The following is a 17,004-nucleotide window of genomic DNA, read 5'->3' on the forward strand; positions in this document are numbered from 1 at the left end:
CTGTATGTACTCGGGTGCCCTGTACCCCCATCTGACAGCCCTGACCCTGCTGCACCTGCCTTCCCCGGGATGCCCTGCCCCACACATGCAGGGCACAGCCAGCTCAAGCATAGAAGGGCATCGGGGGAGGTCCCCACGACAAAAGAGAAGAAATCCATCCCCGTTCACATCCGACCCCTTCTCCATATACGAGTTTTGTGTGAATTCAATTATATTACCCTGCATGACTTGTTTCTAGCATATTTGTTTGCTTTAAATGAAACTTTCCAGGTCATTTGCAAGAAGGTTTCATTCCTCCCCCTCCCCACACCAACCCCAATTAAGGTTTCCAGTTTCCATGTAAACCACAAATAAAGTAAACTTTCCTTTTTGGCCTGCAAATTTTGGTTTCCTAATGTAGATACTTACTGCCCTTTCCACTCACTCTTCCCCTTATATAGCAGGGCTGGTCGAAAAAAATGAATAAATTTAGGGGAAAAAGAAAAATGTTAGGACAGGACTGCTGGAGTTTGGAATTTCCCATAGGCGTTAGAATAATGTTTTATACTTTGCTTGCACTTAAAAATTAAAAATACGTAAATACATAAAATCTCATATACACAGATTACAGAGAAATAGGAAGCAGCTGGTGGGTGGGACAGACTTTTTTTTTTTTTAACATGGGCTGAGCTGCATAGTGAATTAAGGGAGTGACTTGAATTTCCTTACCATCAGAATGGAAGTGTGGGGGGTCTATAAATCCATAATACACAATCCCACAAACTGATCTAAGAACAAAATTTCTCTATGCCCATAAAGTTGGAAATAGAAAAGACTTGATTTTTCCTATGGACTTACTAGGAGGGTCGCTATGAAAGAGTGGTTCCCTAATTTGTCTCAGCATCAGAACCACCTGAGAAGCTTCATAAGCATGTAGACTCCAAGTCTCACTCTAGTCCTACTGGATCCAAATATTGAAGGAGAAGCCTCAACATTTGGGTTCCTTTTGAATTCCCCAGGCACCGCTGATGACAGTCAGATTTCAGGGCCACTGGCACAAATGTTTTCCATCACTGTATGTTACATTGGTGGCAAACATATGGCAACACAGACCACCACTCCCCTCTCCTGCACCCATGAAAGACATCACTAATTGGTCATCAGAGCCTTTGATGCTGAACTCCCATGCAGCCTTGAAATCTATCTCGACAAAGTGTGCCAAGGGTCCCCAGTAACCAAGAGCACACAAGCTATAAACTTATAGACCGTGCTCTCTAGAGGTTGCAGCTGATGCTCGGGAAAAGAGCATTGAACCAGAAACCTAAACTCAAAATAAACAAATACATACCCAGAGACATATACTGACCCTATCACCCAGCTCCCAACAGAGGAAGCGTGTTCAGATGGACTTCTCCCTGACCCGGAAGAGAACTCATAACCACCACCAGTCTTTCCAAGGCCCACCACAGATGCAGGAGACCAGCCAAGGCATCTCTCTCCAACCCTTTTCTTTCTTCCCGCCCTTCCCTACGGTACCTGAACATACAGGAGTTTTATTCTGCACAGAAGAGCCACTGATGGGCTTCCCATCTGGGGTGACACACCAGCAGTACCCGGTGTAAGTATGGCACTGCACCTGTTCAGGAAGTGGGAAGTAGAAAAGAACCATAAGTCTTGGGTCACAGTATCAACAGTGGCCTCCCATCCGTTTCAAACCCTCCCCAGCAAGGCGGAGCGCTCCTTCCACCTCTCACTCCAGCAGCCTTCTCCCAGCGTGTCCCTTGAAGATGGGCCAGAAAACACTGTGTTTTCTGTGTGACTCCCAGGAGCAACCACAGCCATTTATCTTGGGCTTCACGTTGTTTCCTTATGACATTTAACACTTAATCTCTTACACCACACTCAGAAACGTCCACTGTGTGTCCCATCTATTTGTAAGAAGTTCCGATTGGTGAACTAATTTGGCAAGTACAAGTTGGAATGTCATTGCTGTAGGTTGATACAACCTTTAACAAGCAGAGACAAGTGAAAGGCTTTTGTTCTTTTTCTAGCTTTTCCCAGCAGTTGTTCTGACAGTCAGCTTGCCTACTGATCATGTGACCTTCCTGAGAGAAGGCCACACATGATGCAGCTAAGGCAGGAATAAGGCCACTTGGGCCTGCAGGTGCTAGTTCGAGATGCCCTGCTGCACCACTGCTTGCTCTTCCTCAAGCCTCCCTGGTCAGGTCCACACTGCCTGGGAACAGTAAATAAAGACGAGGCTTTGGGCTTTATTCAGGGTAACTCTTCTTTCTCTTTCAATAGTTGTCACTCTGTTCACCTCTTCCACCACACCCCACCGTCCCTTTTCCACCCACTTTCTACACAAATCTGGGCATCACTCCCCTGCTTAAAATACCTCAAAGACTTGCCATTGGACCCAGGATGGAGATGATGCTGATTTGCACAAGCTAAGGGATCTCCATGATCCCTGCTCTCCCCACATCCCCGTTTTACCCCCAGGTCTCCACATATCCTCCATTTCAGCCACAGGCAACTTGTTGAGGCTCAAAAACACATCCCAGTGTCTCACGATTCTGAACCTTTGTTTGCTTCAACCAGTCAATCTTTCTGGAACACCATTCCCCAACCCATCCCAGCCTACTCCCAAGCCTCTGTCTTCCCACCTCATTCAGGATACACCTCCTTAAAGTGGTCCCAGGCTCCCCACGTCCTCCCCCTCCTGCCTCCAACCCTCCACACAGCCTGCTTCCCCCAATTCCCCCTATTACAAGGAGTCTGTTGATCTGTCTAGTCTATCTCCCCCATTAGACTGTGACCTCCCAAAGGCAAGAGACTGAAACTTGGCTGTTTCTATATTCCAAGCATCTAGCACAATGCCTGAGATTTATTGTAGGCATTTGATGAGTTGAATAAATGCATGAATTATCATATTTCCTGAATTCTTGGTCTCTATCCATCCTAAAAATGTAACAGCAATTTAAACAGCCCTGCCACATTAAATGTAGACCTCAATTACAAGATGTATGCCAACCGCACAGACATTAAAGTGTGGGGAAAAGATGCCTCTTGGGATCAAGGACATATCAGAATTGAGGATAGACAGCAAAGGCATACAAACTGAGAGGTGAGAGATACAGGGTACAGAAGGAAAGGGCAGATCAGAAGCCTCTGTAAAGTCTTTACATTATCAGCAAGGCAGAAAAGCTACAGAAAAGACTTCTGCTCTTGTGATGGTACCAAACACTACCGTTTTCCCCAAAACTAGCTGTTTCATTACAGACCTGCACTCAGAAATCGGAATTTAAGAACAAAATGCAGGGCACCTCACTCCTACCAGTATGATGACTGTATAATCGAGGCATTTACCTGTACCATGCATGCAGGGAAACTGTGCTCAATGCCTTCACCAAAGGACCACGTTTCACTCCTGCTTCATCTCGTGGAGACAAGCCCTGAATCCCAAGATCATGCTTGCTACCCCAGATGCTCACTCAAGATCAGCGTCCTCTGGCAGGTTAGTGCTACCTTCCGAGGAGGCCTAAGGGTGGAATGGAGAGCAACCCAGATACACCTGGATTTGAATCCTAGATCCAGCCAGTTACAGATTTGGCAGTTAAGTTACTTAGGTCCTTGAGGCCCATCTATAAAACGAGGATCCTAGCACCGAACCTGGAGGGCACTGGCCAGGAAAACAGAGAGTGTGAGACCAGTGCCTGGTCTGGGCCAGTGGCTGGATACAGGATGGCTGCGGCAAGATTGCTCTCGGCTGTGTCAGAGAGCCTGGCCAGCCAGCCTCCAACGTGAGTCCAAACACTCCCGGGAAGCCTGGGAGACTCTTGTGCGGAGCACTCCCAGAAACTTGGAGTCCACCCCTTCAGACTCTGCACGGCCCGCAGGCAACGGCTCCTCACCAGGGGCAGCATTTTAATGGGGCCTGACTGGCTGCTTCTTCTTCCATGGGGTAGTCTGTCCCTGGGGCCAGTGGCCACACTGACTCACCCCGGGGCCCCTTGGCTCTCACGGCCAAGGCCAGCATCTCTTTCTTGAGGATGATACCCCATCCCCAGGTCCGACTCCTAGACGACACGGAGCGCCCCTCCTCCTGGGCCTGCAGAGTCCCAGCTGAGGCGGCTGGGGACAGAAGCACAGGCCTGAAGAAGAGACAAAGCCCAAAGCTTTGTTCCAGGGGATATAATCTGACCTTGGGGCTCCAAGGGTCCCCAGAGCCACATGCTACCTGAGAGTACCCACCGTGCTCCTTCGGACATACAGATGCTGCCTCCCAGCCCACACGCCAGGCCCACAGGCCCAAACACAGCCCCCGTTTCTCCCCAGGGCCCTCAGCATTTTCCTCAGACCAGGCTCCAAGGAATAGACTCCAGACGACAAAGTCCACAGGCTGAAGACTGCTTCCAAGTCCTTCAGAGTTTTACAACTGAGCTTGAATGAGGAATTGCTGCCATGTTCCTCTGAGGCTTGGAACCCACAGTTACGGGCACACCTGCCCCAGGTGTGCTGCCGAGGAAAGAACAACAGTGAACAAAAGAAGACCCAGGGGAACTAGACTGCTGCAGGAAGCACCCGGCAAGGTTACTTTCCTTTGCTGGAGGGTCTCCAGGTGGATGGACCCACAGTTCTCCACCTAGAGGTTGTCTGCAAATTGTCTTGGGAAGTTTCCAAGATGTCTTCTTGAAGAAAAAGAAGTCATATGAAGACAGAAAGCAGTGGTCACAGAGTCAGACGGTAGCCTGCCTTCCTTAACTAACCAGCTCCGCCACTTCCAGTTAACCACTGAACTTTCCAACCCTTTGCAGCCTTGAAAAGGTTTGTAGTCAAACCAAGCTTCAGACTGTCCATGACCATTTAGAAAGCGGGAGATAATAATACCTACCTCACTCAGTTGCTGGGCGGATTACACTAGATAATGTAAATAAAGCACTTAGCTCCCATGGTAAGTGCCCAGTTAAACTTAGCTATTTATTTTTATTATCATAGTGTTATTTTTTTAGCCAACTATCTGCACTCAAAAAAAAAAAAAAATCACAGCCAGATTCTCTGATGGAAACTAGAGAACATTCTATTCCAACCAGTCCCAAGGGAAGGGGCAATTTGAAATCAGCAAAAAGTGTGAAAAAGTTTGAGCAAAAGAAGGGGAAGTTTATTTTCATATAGAAATAGTTTCATTACTCTCAGAAGAGAGAAGTAATGTTTCTTGTAGAAAAGCAATCAGGATGTAAATTATAATGGTTTATATATACATGCTGCTGCTGCTGCTGCTGCTAAGTCACTTCAGTCATGTCCGACTCTGTGTGACCCCATAGACGGAAGCCCACCAGGCTCCTCCATCCATGGGATTCTCCAGGCAAGAGTACTGGAGTGGCTTGCCATTGCCTTCTCCGATATATACATGACCAAATGTTAAATCCTACCTAGTTTCCCTTCTTCCCATGCAAACTTCATAGTTTTAAATTAATAAGCAATCCTCCTTGTTCAAATGGTGACTGCAGCCATGAAATTAAAAGATGCTTGCTCCTTGGTAGAAAAGCTATGACAAACATAGACAGTGTATTAAAAAGCAGAGACATCACTTTGCTGACAAAGGTCTATATAGTCAAAGCTATCATTTTTCCAGTAGTCATGTACAGATGTGAGAGTTGGCCATAAAGAAGGCTGAGCATGGAAGAATTAATACTTTTGAACTGTGGTGTTGGAGAAGACTCTTGAGAGTCCCTTGGACTGCAAGGAGATCAAACAAGTCAATCCTAAAGGAAATCAGTCCTGAATATTCATTGGAAGGACTGATGCTGAAGCTGAAGCTGCAATACTTTGGCCACCTGATTTGAAGAGCAGACTCATTGGAAGAGACACTGATGCTGGGAAAGATTAACAGCAAGAGGAGAAGGGGGTGACAGAGGATGAGATGGTTGGATGGCACCACTGACTCAATAGACATGAGTTTGAGCAAACTCCAGGAGATAGTAAAGGACAAGAAAGCCTGGTGTGCTGCAGTCTATGAGGTCACAAAGAGTCAGACACAACTGAGCAACTGAACAACAACACTTTTGTTCTACCTCCCCCTGCTCAAAACACCAACCTCCAATTCATGAGCTTTCAGACTTAATCTATGTGAAGAGCATGGGCCAAGAGGAACTGACAAGGTAACTGGCCATTTCTAGTGTTTAGCATCTAGTGCAGTTTTCAAATCTCATGGTTGTTCTAACCACAAAAGTACAGATACAAACCATGGCATTTCTTCCTACCCCACTCTGGAACAACCTTGAGAAGGTTAAAATGTCAACTGATGGGTCTTCCTTAAAAGACAAAAAGTGTTTTTACATCAATCTAAGTGAGGCTACTCTCTGCTTTTACTGCAATGTGTTCTTAGGTAGGAAATTTCATCTCTGACTCATATACTTAAATATTTTTGGCAAGAAGCCCTTTGCAAAAACAGCCCAGTGGTTTACTTCAGGTCAACCTCTCTGTCCAAATTAAGACAAATCTGAAATTATTTTAAGCTTGTTAGTCTTCAGCATTAGCCCAGCTTGTGGACACCTGGGAAGATGTGGGAGGCCAGCACTGCCCATGAGCACAGCGGAGTAACTGATGAGCAGAGAGCAGAGCAAACAGCAGCTCACGGGGCAAAGCAAACCAGGGAGGAAACCATGAGAAAAGCAAAGGAGACGACGGGCCATACGTAGAGCCAAGGGGCACTCACATGTCGCAGCCCAAATGGAAAACACCGCTTTCTATCTTACAATGATTTTCCAAACACTGCCATGACTGAGGCAGGATCTCATTTGGGCCTCAAGGTCACCCAGTGTGCAAATCCTTCATAGAAGAGGTGCATGGAGCAGAGGTTATTTGTTCAAATATCACGCTCGTTCATAACAGCACAGGAATTCAGATCCCAAACTCTAAGCTCTCACAAAATTTCAGAATTGACAGAGCTGGAGAAAAATCTTAGAGATCACTAGTCTCACCCAAATGCTTTACAAATGGGGAAACCGAGATCCAGAGACAAGAGAGATAGCATGCTGGCCAGTACCTAGTCCTGGCAGACGAAAGCCCCCCAGGCCTGGAAGGGAGACCAAGGAAGGCCTGGGGCCCAGGGCTGGTGTATAAGGGAACTGACCAGGTATCTTTATGCTTTGCAATTCTCTAGCAAATGGAACTCTTTTGAGGGAGAAGGGGAGGAAGTGGGATAAATATTCAAATCAAGAGTCTTTTGCTCCAGTTTGAGTGGAAGGCCAGTTCTGGAGTAGTTCAGGTGACAACATGGGGGCCTCTGCTGTGCCCCCTGGCCAGCCTGCTTTCCTCTAGCTGCTCTTGGGGGGCTCCTTGGACAGGGTCAGACCTCACATCTCAAAGTAGTTTATTTGTTGTTGGACTTCTACTGTTTTTCCTACCAGCTTCCCTAGGAGAACAGTCTCCCCAAGTGTGCCTACGTTCTTCCCTTCTCCTGGAATGTGAAGCTGCTGTTCCTCCATCTTTCTATCTGTCACTTTGCTATAGCAATGGATACAGCTGGTGCCCTTTGGGGTGTGACCAGGAATTATTGGGGATGAAGGGGTTCTCTAGCCAAATAATTTTGGAAATATTGAGCCAAATAAAATTAAAAAGATTTGTTGATGGCAGGACTTCTCAGAGCCTTAAATCAGTTCACAATTCAGCTCTAAGATTTGCAGCAATGCCTAAACTTCTTTAACTGTTGGAACTTCCCTTAACTTTGAGTGAGTGAACCCAAATCCCCTTAAAACTGAGTTCCCCTGCTGAGCTTATGATTAATCTCTCTATCCAAAACTTTATCCCCTTTCTGATCCTGCTTGTATTCCCCTCAGAGGGTAGAGGAATATCAAAGAAAAGGGGGAGTTGAAACTGAACAAGACCCTGTGTGGCCCTCTCAGGTATCAAAGCCCATTCCTTGTTTGTAGAAAAAGGCTTTAGTCTCCGAGTTCTTCCCTGAGTTCCAGAGAGCAGACTCAAGCAGCTATCAACTAGGGAAGTGAGAGAATGCAGAAACAAAGGAAGAACAGTCAAGCAAGGAAAGCAATGATAGCTTAAATAGTTCCTCAATAACACAGAGCCCCAGCTCCAGCTCAGTAATGACCGAGAGGGGTTAGATGGGGAGAGAGGTGGGAGAGATGTCCAAGTGTGAGAAGACACAGGTAAACCTGTGGCTGATTCATGTTGATGTTTCGTAGAAACCAACACAATACTATAAAGCAACTATCCTTCCATTAAAAATAAATAAATTTAAAAAAAAACAGCCCCAGTTCCTTCTCAAGGAATCTACACAATAATCTGATGCATATCTTTGAGTTGTTTTGCAGAAACTAAGACCTCCCACACAGATAGATGGATGATGATGACTACATGCTGACCACAGCATATAGACCCTAGACTGGATGGAACCAGACATTGATGATTAAAATTCCAGAAACATCACCCTATTACCTCGCCACCGACCAGTCAGAAGTCCACAAGCTACAACCTTCACTCCAAATGTTGCTTTTAAAAACCCTTCCCTGAAAGTCATGAGGGAATTCAGGTCTTTTGAGAATGAGCTGCCTGTTCTCTTTGCTTGGTGCCCTGTGATAAATGCCATACGTTCCTTCACCTTAACTTGGTGTCAGTTAATTGGCTTTGCTGTGCATAGGTGAGGGAGAGTGAACCCAAGTTCGGTTTGGGAACATTCCAGGGTAGTATAGTTCTCTGAAACATGCTTTTCTTTTTTAAAAAAAAAAAAGGCAGTATAATGAAGTGCAGGGCCTTGCTGTATTTCTGTTTTTCCCAGTCATACTTTCTTACTATCCAGGTATCAGGCTTTCATTTAGTTCACTTTTCTTGAAACAATTTCCCTCAGGCAAATCCCCACCTCCTTTTCTGTAATGCTTTCTCATGTTCTATTTATTAAGAAATCCATCTTGAATTGCCTCAGACCTTCACTGACAACTGGGGTCCCCTCCAAGGCACCTTCAACCCAGTGGCTACATCCCTCCCACATCCCTTTTCTTTGTGCTTCTTTTGTAAAATAGAAAAATGTGAACCATATGCAAAAAGACAGGCTTGATTCAGCATTCTTAGTAGCAACTACCAAACTTGTAATGAAATGACTACTATCATGTACAGGAACATTTCCCAGTGGGAAAAAGCTAAACTAAGAGCAGAAGCCATGTGGATATTTCTCTAACTCTCCTTGGCAGTGGGATTATGAAACATATTTTTTTCTTTAATCTGACAGTTGTTCCAAAGCAGTTAGGTTTTTTGGATGAAACTAATGCACAAAGTTAAACACCTTGCTGTAGATCTACCCAACAATTTAGTTTCAGTGCAGTATTTTCAGCAGGCATATTTCCTTTCCTCTGCATTCCCTATAGGACCTCTTGTAAGAAATTATATTTTTACATCAGTGCCATGCACCCTAGCTGAATGACTGAGTCTCCAGGCCATCTGAGGTTGCCACTTATCCCCCTAGAACCTCTCTCCATCAGAAGCTGCAAGAGAACATTGCTTATTGCACAGTGATTCATGGGGAGGGAGGGCTTATGAAAACAAATGGCTAGGCCCTGCTCACAGAGTTTCTGGATTCATTAGGGACGGGGTCAGTTGGAGAATATGCATTTCTAACAAGTCCCCAGGTGATGCTGCTGCTGCTGGTCCAGGGACCACACTGCAAGCACCACTGTTTTAAGAGACACTTCATCACTCCATTCTTTCCGGCATTTATCACGAAATACTCAAGAAACAAGTACTTTTCTAGGTGGGAATTTGGGAGCAGGGGGCCGTGGGACAGCACTTCTTTCCAAAGTGTTTCTGTTCCAGTTGTTTTGATGACATGTGGTCTTTCAATTCAGGAATCTAGCGATTGTGGCCTTAAATCTTCTGGGTGATTTCACACATGGAATAAAGTTTGATTGCAGTGAGAAAAGCGAGGGTAGACAGGAGGGATGGTGTAATCCTTTTGGTCTGGCGAGCGTGAGCTGTTTTTCCCTCGGTTTGGAAGAGGTTATCCCACAAACGTCCCCCTCATCTGTAGTCAGGTTTGGATGAGAAGCAACAGGATGCAGAAGGAAAAACATGACTTTGGAGTCAAAATGACCTGGGTTTAAATACCATCTCTGTGTGACTTTCACAAAGTCACTGAACCTCTCCAAGCCTATTTATGAAACGAGACTAACGGTGCATACCATGAAGGTTATTGAGACGACAAAATGAGACGAGATACATGAAGCATCTAAAATAGTGTTGGATGTAGAGAATGCACTCAGCACAAGCAGATTTTGTCCTTTTCCCTTTCCTTTTTACAGAAAGGATGTCCTTAGTAGCTTCAAAGCACTGTTATTCTTGCTGGCTGTAGACACTGTCTCCTGCTCTATGCCAAGTCTAGGGAGCACTGTCTGCTGGGGAATGAGGGATTTTCCTTTTAGAGTATTTACCTGGTCTTCCAGAATTTAACGGAGGAGAGGCAAGGAAGGAAGGTAACCCCTCAATTTCAAATTCTTCTAAATGTGGGAGTCCTTGTTGACTATGTTTTTTATGAGTTGATGGTGTAACATGGCTGCCAACGTGATATTAGTCAAGCAGTAGAGAGTTAATAATCATACAACTCTCAAGTCAACACAGAGAAGGACTTTCCAACTAAACTTGCCCAAAATGCATTATGTTGCCATTGGTGGTAATAAGTTTCCTGTCTTTGGTGGCAATCAAGCAGAAGATAGGTGATGGCTTGGTGAGAGATTATAAGTAGAACCTGAACCCTGGATGTGGTGAGACAGGGAGAGGAAGGAAAATATGAACCAGATTATCTCTATGATATGGGAATGAGTGCTAGAACTAAATATCTTTGCCAGGATGAAAAGAAATATTTCTGTAAGCGAGGACTTCACAAGGACATAATGGTGTTTGTCTTCAGATCTTTTGTGGAAAATGATATTTCTGTGGATTCAGTAAGTCCCTTAGATAGAATGGGGGTCATCTATTGGAAATTAGAACTCTCAAGTCAACACAGAGAAGGACTTTCCAACTAAACTTGCCCAAAATGCATTATGTTGCCATTGGTGGTAATAAGTTTCCTGTCTTTGGTGGCAATCAAGCAGAAGATAGATGATGGCTTGGTGAGAGATTATAAGTAGAACCTGAACCCTGGATGTGGTGAGACAGGGAGAGGAAGGAAAATATGAACCAGATTATCTCTAAGGTCCCTTTTGATCCAAAACTTCTGTGATTCTACAACTGTTCCCCAAGTTGAACTGCTATTTAAGAGTAAGGTCAAAATTTACAAATTGGCACCTAATTGCCAGGGTTAGGACCACTTTTCCAAATATATGATGAAGAACATATTTTTTTTTTTTTTTTTTTAGTTTCCAAAAAGTGTAGAGAATATCCCCCCAACACACACATAAAGATATTTTTAAAATCTTAGTGTCAGGGTTTCAGGGACACAAAGAGCTTTATTTTCTTGACTTCTTCCCTCTTGTTTGGTGCCTAGAATGACCCAGGTTTTGTAAACAGCAAACACAGCACCTCTCATTTGTTCACTTCTACTTCCACTTCAGGAGGGAAGAAATCAAATACTTTCTTATGTTTTAAAAATATCCAATAAAAAAAGTCTCTTTGTGTAGGAGCTTTGTTCAGATCAGAGCTGTGGTGGTCTGGCCAGTGGTGAGGTAAGGGTGGCCCGCAGGAGTGGGAGCTCTTTCTTGCTTGCCATATCTGTGCATGCGTGCATGCTAAGTCACTTAGCTGTGTCCGACTCTTTGCAAAGAGCCCACCAGGTTTCTTTGTCAAGGATTCTCAAGGTAAGAATACTAGAGTGGGTTGCCATGACCGCCTCCAGGCGATCTTTCCAACCCAGGGATCAAACTTGCCTCTCTTCTGTCTTCTGCATTGGCAGGCGGGTTCTTTACCACTAGCGCCACCTGGGAAGCCCTTCTATATCTGATTTCACTTTAATTAAACTTTTCTGCCTTCATATCTCCCTCCCATGTTCCTTTTACTTTTCCAGACTTTGACAGGGGAAAAAAAAAATCTGATCCTGTTCATTTTGCAGTAGAGTTTAATTGACTTTAAAAAGCTGACTTGACCTCTCCCCCCCACTTCAGAGGCAGCATTATACTATGACACGGTGTCACGTGTCACGACCTGCACCTGCAGGGTCACCTCCTGGCATATGTCATATGCACCCACAGCAGAGTGGCAATAGCTTTGAACGTGTGTGTATTAATGGGTCTGCCTGGAAGGTTCCTGAATAAGAGTTTGCTGTGGGTCAACTGTGTGCCTACCCACCAGACTTGACATTATACTCATAAAATCATAGTAGGCGTGGAGGAGACTCCAAGAGGTCATCAGTTTAAGCTCCTTCCCAGTGCAGGAGCACACTCCTTCCCCACAGCACCCCACCTGGATGCCCCTTCAGTCCCGTCTCCTCTTTCTGGGATGGGAAGTCCTCATTGAGTAAAATATTCCATCTGTGGATTGCTCCTCTTGTAAAAAGTTCTTCCTGAGTTTGAGTCAGAATCTGAGTCATTAAATATTTCACTCAGTGATCCTGGGTCGGCTCTGTGGGACTACTCAAGAGAAAGCAATTGGCATCCACAGACCAAGTGTGAAGATGGCCCTCATGCATCCCTTTGGTCGTCTCTTTCTCATCCACCCATTGGTTCTTCTCATCTCCAAACCAACCTCTGGCTCCTTTGATTACTTCTCATGTGACATGTTTCCCCAACCTGCTCACCTGAGTTATCCTCCTGGATAAGCTCCAGGTTGGCAATACCACTATAAAAGAAGGCCATGCCCTTTAAGAGGCAGTATGGTGTAGTGGTTAGGACCAAGAACCCTGTCACCAGGCTGCTTGGGTTTGAATCCTGACTCTGTTCACTTGCAAGCTATGTGACTCTCAGCAAGCTATTCAGCTTCTCTATGGCTCAGTTTCCTTATCTATTAATTAAGAATATAATAGTATCTACTCATAGGTCACAGTGAGGGCTGAATAAGTTAATGTGTGTCAGGTACTTAGAAAACACCTTGGCACAAAGTAAGTGCTATACAGGTGTTATTGCTATCAATCTGAAAAAGAAAAGAACAGCAGAGAGAGTGACGTCTCCATCACTGAACCTCCCCTTTCCCACGAGCAGCAGGAAGACCAGAGAAGCAGGCCTCATCCATCCCTTCATCCTTGCAGAAGAGCAGCTGTGGATACTGCCCAGGGCTTGCTCCTTTCATTTCCACAACAGACTTAGGGGCAGACTCACCAGAGACTTCAGGGAGGTCAGATGCCCAGTTGGGAGCACCCAGAGCCTACAACTTGCTACAAGGCAAATGATGTCAGCCAATCTGGGAGAAGAGGCTCAGGGGCCAGGCAGCCATTGGAGAGGAGGACGGAGCAGCGGTTGGAGTAGGCAGGTCACCACCGAACACAACGGATACAGCGTTGGAGCTCCACCCACCCTCATCCTGCCCTCCTCTGCACTTGTGGGTGCCCGGGGCTACCAGTTCTCTCATTGAAAAGATGACAGTGGTGGCTCCCACCATTTGTGAGAGATGAGATGAGCCACTTACTAGACAAGCCCTTCCTGCATGTGGAGGCATCAGGTCCTATCCCTGCCATGATTTACAGAATTAAACACTTACTTTCATATGACCTCCAGTGGGTACAAGGATGTGTTCTTGGGTGATGAAAATATTCTGGCATTAGATAGTAGTAATGGTTGCACAACTCTGTAAACACACTAAAACCCACTGAATCATACACTTCAAGGGATACATTTTTTGGCATGTGAATTCTACCTTAATAGAGCTGCTATTTTAAATAACAAAACCATATGGCTGGCCCACAGGACGACCTCTGGAGGAGCTCAACTAGCTCCCCCATTATACAGTTGAGCAAACCAAGCCCAAAGAGGAAGAAAATTAACATTTGCTGAACAGCAGTTATGTGCTATGTTGTAAGCATTTTTGTATAAATTACCATATGCAGCATCTGGTTGTTTGGATCAAAAACAATTCAAAGAAAAACACATGTAGAACAAGTAGTAAGATGCTCTGGGCATAGTAGATGTTCAAACTGTAACAATAATAATATGTTTATTGAACACAACAGAAAAGAACAAAGAAAAGCAACAACTGATGCAACAGTGTGTCTCGTGACCGCTATGCCATCTGTACATAAAGAATGGACTTAAATATTTAACAGTGTGACTGCTTTTAAAAAAAAGTTGGCACCATCCTCTGAAACACACAGAGTCGGCTGTGTCTGGGGCATCCAAAGGAACTTGATATGGCTAGAGAAGCTCAGAACATTCCAGCTACGGATGCAGCCAGGCTCTTAGTACTTTACCTACAGAACCATCTGCACTGAGAGACACCCACACTATTGCTTCAGGTAAGACAGCTTCACATTAACACAAAACGATGTAGCTCTTGGACTCATCAAGGATGGGACAAATCCTTCCCCCCATGACGATATTCAGTGCTCCAGCCTGCCAGTGTTTTATCAGAGGCTCAACAGTTGGTCCACAAAGGCTCACAATTGATGCAAAGCATCCATACCTTCAGTACTTGCTGAGAATCTGGAAGACGAAGGCCAAGACGGTAAACACAGGTGCTTCCAAGACAAGCTAGTCATACAACTCAGCCGGGGTGGGGTTGAGGGGGTTGACTGCAGGACATGCAATTTTGTACTGTGAGGGCGGGGAGAGGAGGCACTGCAAAGGAACCTCAAGACCTGCTTCACAGCTCAAGCCCAAGCACTTAGGAAACAAGCCGCAGTCCCCAGGTTTTAGAAAACTGTAGGAGCTATAGAAATGCTGACAAGGGGAGCCCACCATCTATGCCAAAAAGCCACAGAACCTTCTCTTTGCACTTCCAGCTTCTGAACAAAGCATTATCAAGAAATTACAGCTCCTCAAACCCATATGACCAAAAAATAATAAAACATATATGTGTGTGTTGATGTGGGGAGCAGTGATTGGAATGAAGAAAAATGGGGAAAGTGTGGGTGTCAGACAGAGCTATATCAAGAAAGACTATTCCTGGAACATGGGGCTTAAAGTGGGACGCACAATACATTTTTTTCATGTAGCAGTAATGTTACAAATGGTGTTTTATACTCTACAGTATTATTAGAACTACAATCTGTCTACATAAAATAAATTAAATGGCTTGGGAATGTATTTGGTAACAACCACTAAATCAACTACATCGTTGCTCAACACCAGAAGGCAGTTTGGGAGGATGCAACAAACGTCTTTGAAAGGGCATGTCCTTTTGACCCAATATTCAACTTTCAGAAATTTAATCCCCAAATTTCCAGAATTCATGGTACCTTCATACAATGGGACATACGGCCATTTTTAAAATGACATAGGTTAATATGCAATAAACCTGGAAATAAGTAAATCACAGTATAATTAGTATAGGAAAGCATTAGAGGGCTTCCCTGGTGGCTCAATGGTAAAGAATCTGCCTCCCAATGCAAGAGACACAGGTTCGATCCCTGGTCCAAGAAAACCTCACATGCCACAAAGCAACTAAGCCCGAGTGCCCCAACTACTGAGCCAGAGTTCTAGAGCCCAGGAACCACAACTCCTGAGCCCACGTGTGGCAGCTACTGAAGTCCACATGCCATAGAGCCCCTGCTCCACGACAAGAAAAGCCACCACGTTGAGAAGCCAGCACACTGCAACTAGAGGGTAGCCCCTGCTTGCCACAACTAGAGAAAGGCCTGCATGGCAACAAAGGCCTAGCACGGTCTAAAATAAATAATTAAGTAATTTTTTAAAAAAATAATAAGAATTAGAAAGTGATATATGACATTTTATTATTTTTACCCTCAAAAACAATAAGTACACAAAGGAAGAAAAATTAGTGGGCTATAGACTTAACTGTTGCTGCTTCAAAGAGACGAACTCACTGACTTTACCTTTATATCTGTGGACTTCTGCACTCTCAGAATTTTTTTTTACAAAGTGTGTGCAGTTTTTCGATTTAGAAGAAAATGAAAATATTTTTTCTTTTGACTATTTGATTGTCTCATATATACATGTTAGTCTCTTGTATATATATATGTGTGCATACACACATACTGTGTGAAATGAGCATCTATAACATATCATTCTACTAGCTGCCCAGTATGGTGATGTCATAATTTGTTTAAGCACTTCTCTATTTTGGATATTTAGATTAGATTGTTTCCTAATTTTTGAAACTATAAGCAGAACTTAATGGAAATCCTTCTGGCTAAATATTTGCATATATTTTAAATTATTTCTTTAGAATAAATTCCTAGAAGTGAAATGTCAAGCTCAAGATTTGGACACAATTAAGGACTTTTGACCCATATTGCAAAATTCTGTCATAAAATGTCAGTGCCAATTTACTTTTTCAAGTATGATGTGGGGTGTAATCCTTTCCCTTCACCCAGGCCTGAATATTATTCTTTTCCAAGGTTTAACAATTTGGTAAGCAAAATGCCACATCATTATCTGTATTTATGTTTCTTTAATTACTAAGGAAAATATCATTCATAGTCACTTATTGACTATTTGTTATTATTGTATAATCTGCTTATTGATATCTCTTGCCCACTTTTCTACTAAGATCTTTTTCTTCCTGGTTCTTAAGAGTTTTTTTAATCTAATATTAGCCTTTTGTCATTAAGGCTAATATACATCATTTGCCTTTTGCTTTGTTTAATACTTTGGCCACCTCATGCGAAGAGTTGACTCACTGGAAAAGACTCTGATGCTGGGAAAGACTGGGGGCGGGAGGAGAAGGGGATGACAGAGAGTGAGATGGCTGGATGGCATGACCAACTCGATGGACATGAGTTTGAGTGAACTCCGGGAGTTGGTGATGGACAGGGAGGCCTGGCGTGCTGTGATTCATGGGGTCACGAAGAGTCAGACACGACTGAGCTGAACTGAAGGCATTTTTATGTTCAGAAATTTTTAATTTTGTATATGTTCTCAACAATAAAATCACTCAGAATTCCAAATGACTGACTTATAAATGGTCATTTGAAAC

The 17,004-nt window shown here is 44.2% G+C and overlaps 1 protein-coding gene across 3 annotated transcripts in view; it reads right to left on the bottom strand.

Moving 5' to 3' along the window:
• Positions 1–17,004, bottom strand: part of SMOC1 (SPARC related modular calcium binding 1) — a 149,084-nt gene that overhangs the window by 56,332 nt on the left and 75,748 nt on the right. For all 3 annotated transcript variants that reach the window (XM_055436265.2, XM_055436264.2, XM_055436263.2), the window contains exon 4: positions 1,516–1,615. In XM_055436265.2, the coding sequence (XP_055292240.2) occupies positions 1,516–1,615 (100 nt within the window). The remainder of the gene's footprint in view (positions 1–1,515; positions 1,616–17,004) is intronic.

The sequence above is a fragment of the Moschus berezovskii genome, chromosome 9, assembly GCF_049115385.1.
Source record: "Moschus berezovskii isolate FMDL1 chromosome 9, NW_MosBer_1.0, whole genome shotgun sequence".
Classification (NCBI taxonomy): Eukaryota; Metazoa; Chordata; class Mammalia; order Artiodactyla; family Moschidae; genus Moschus; species Moschus berezovskii.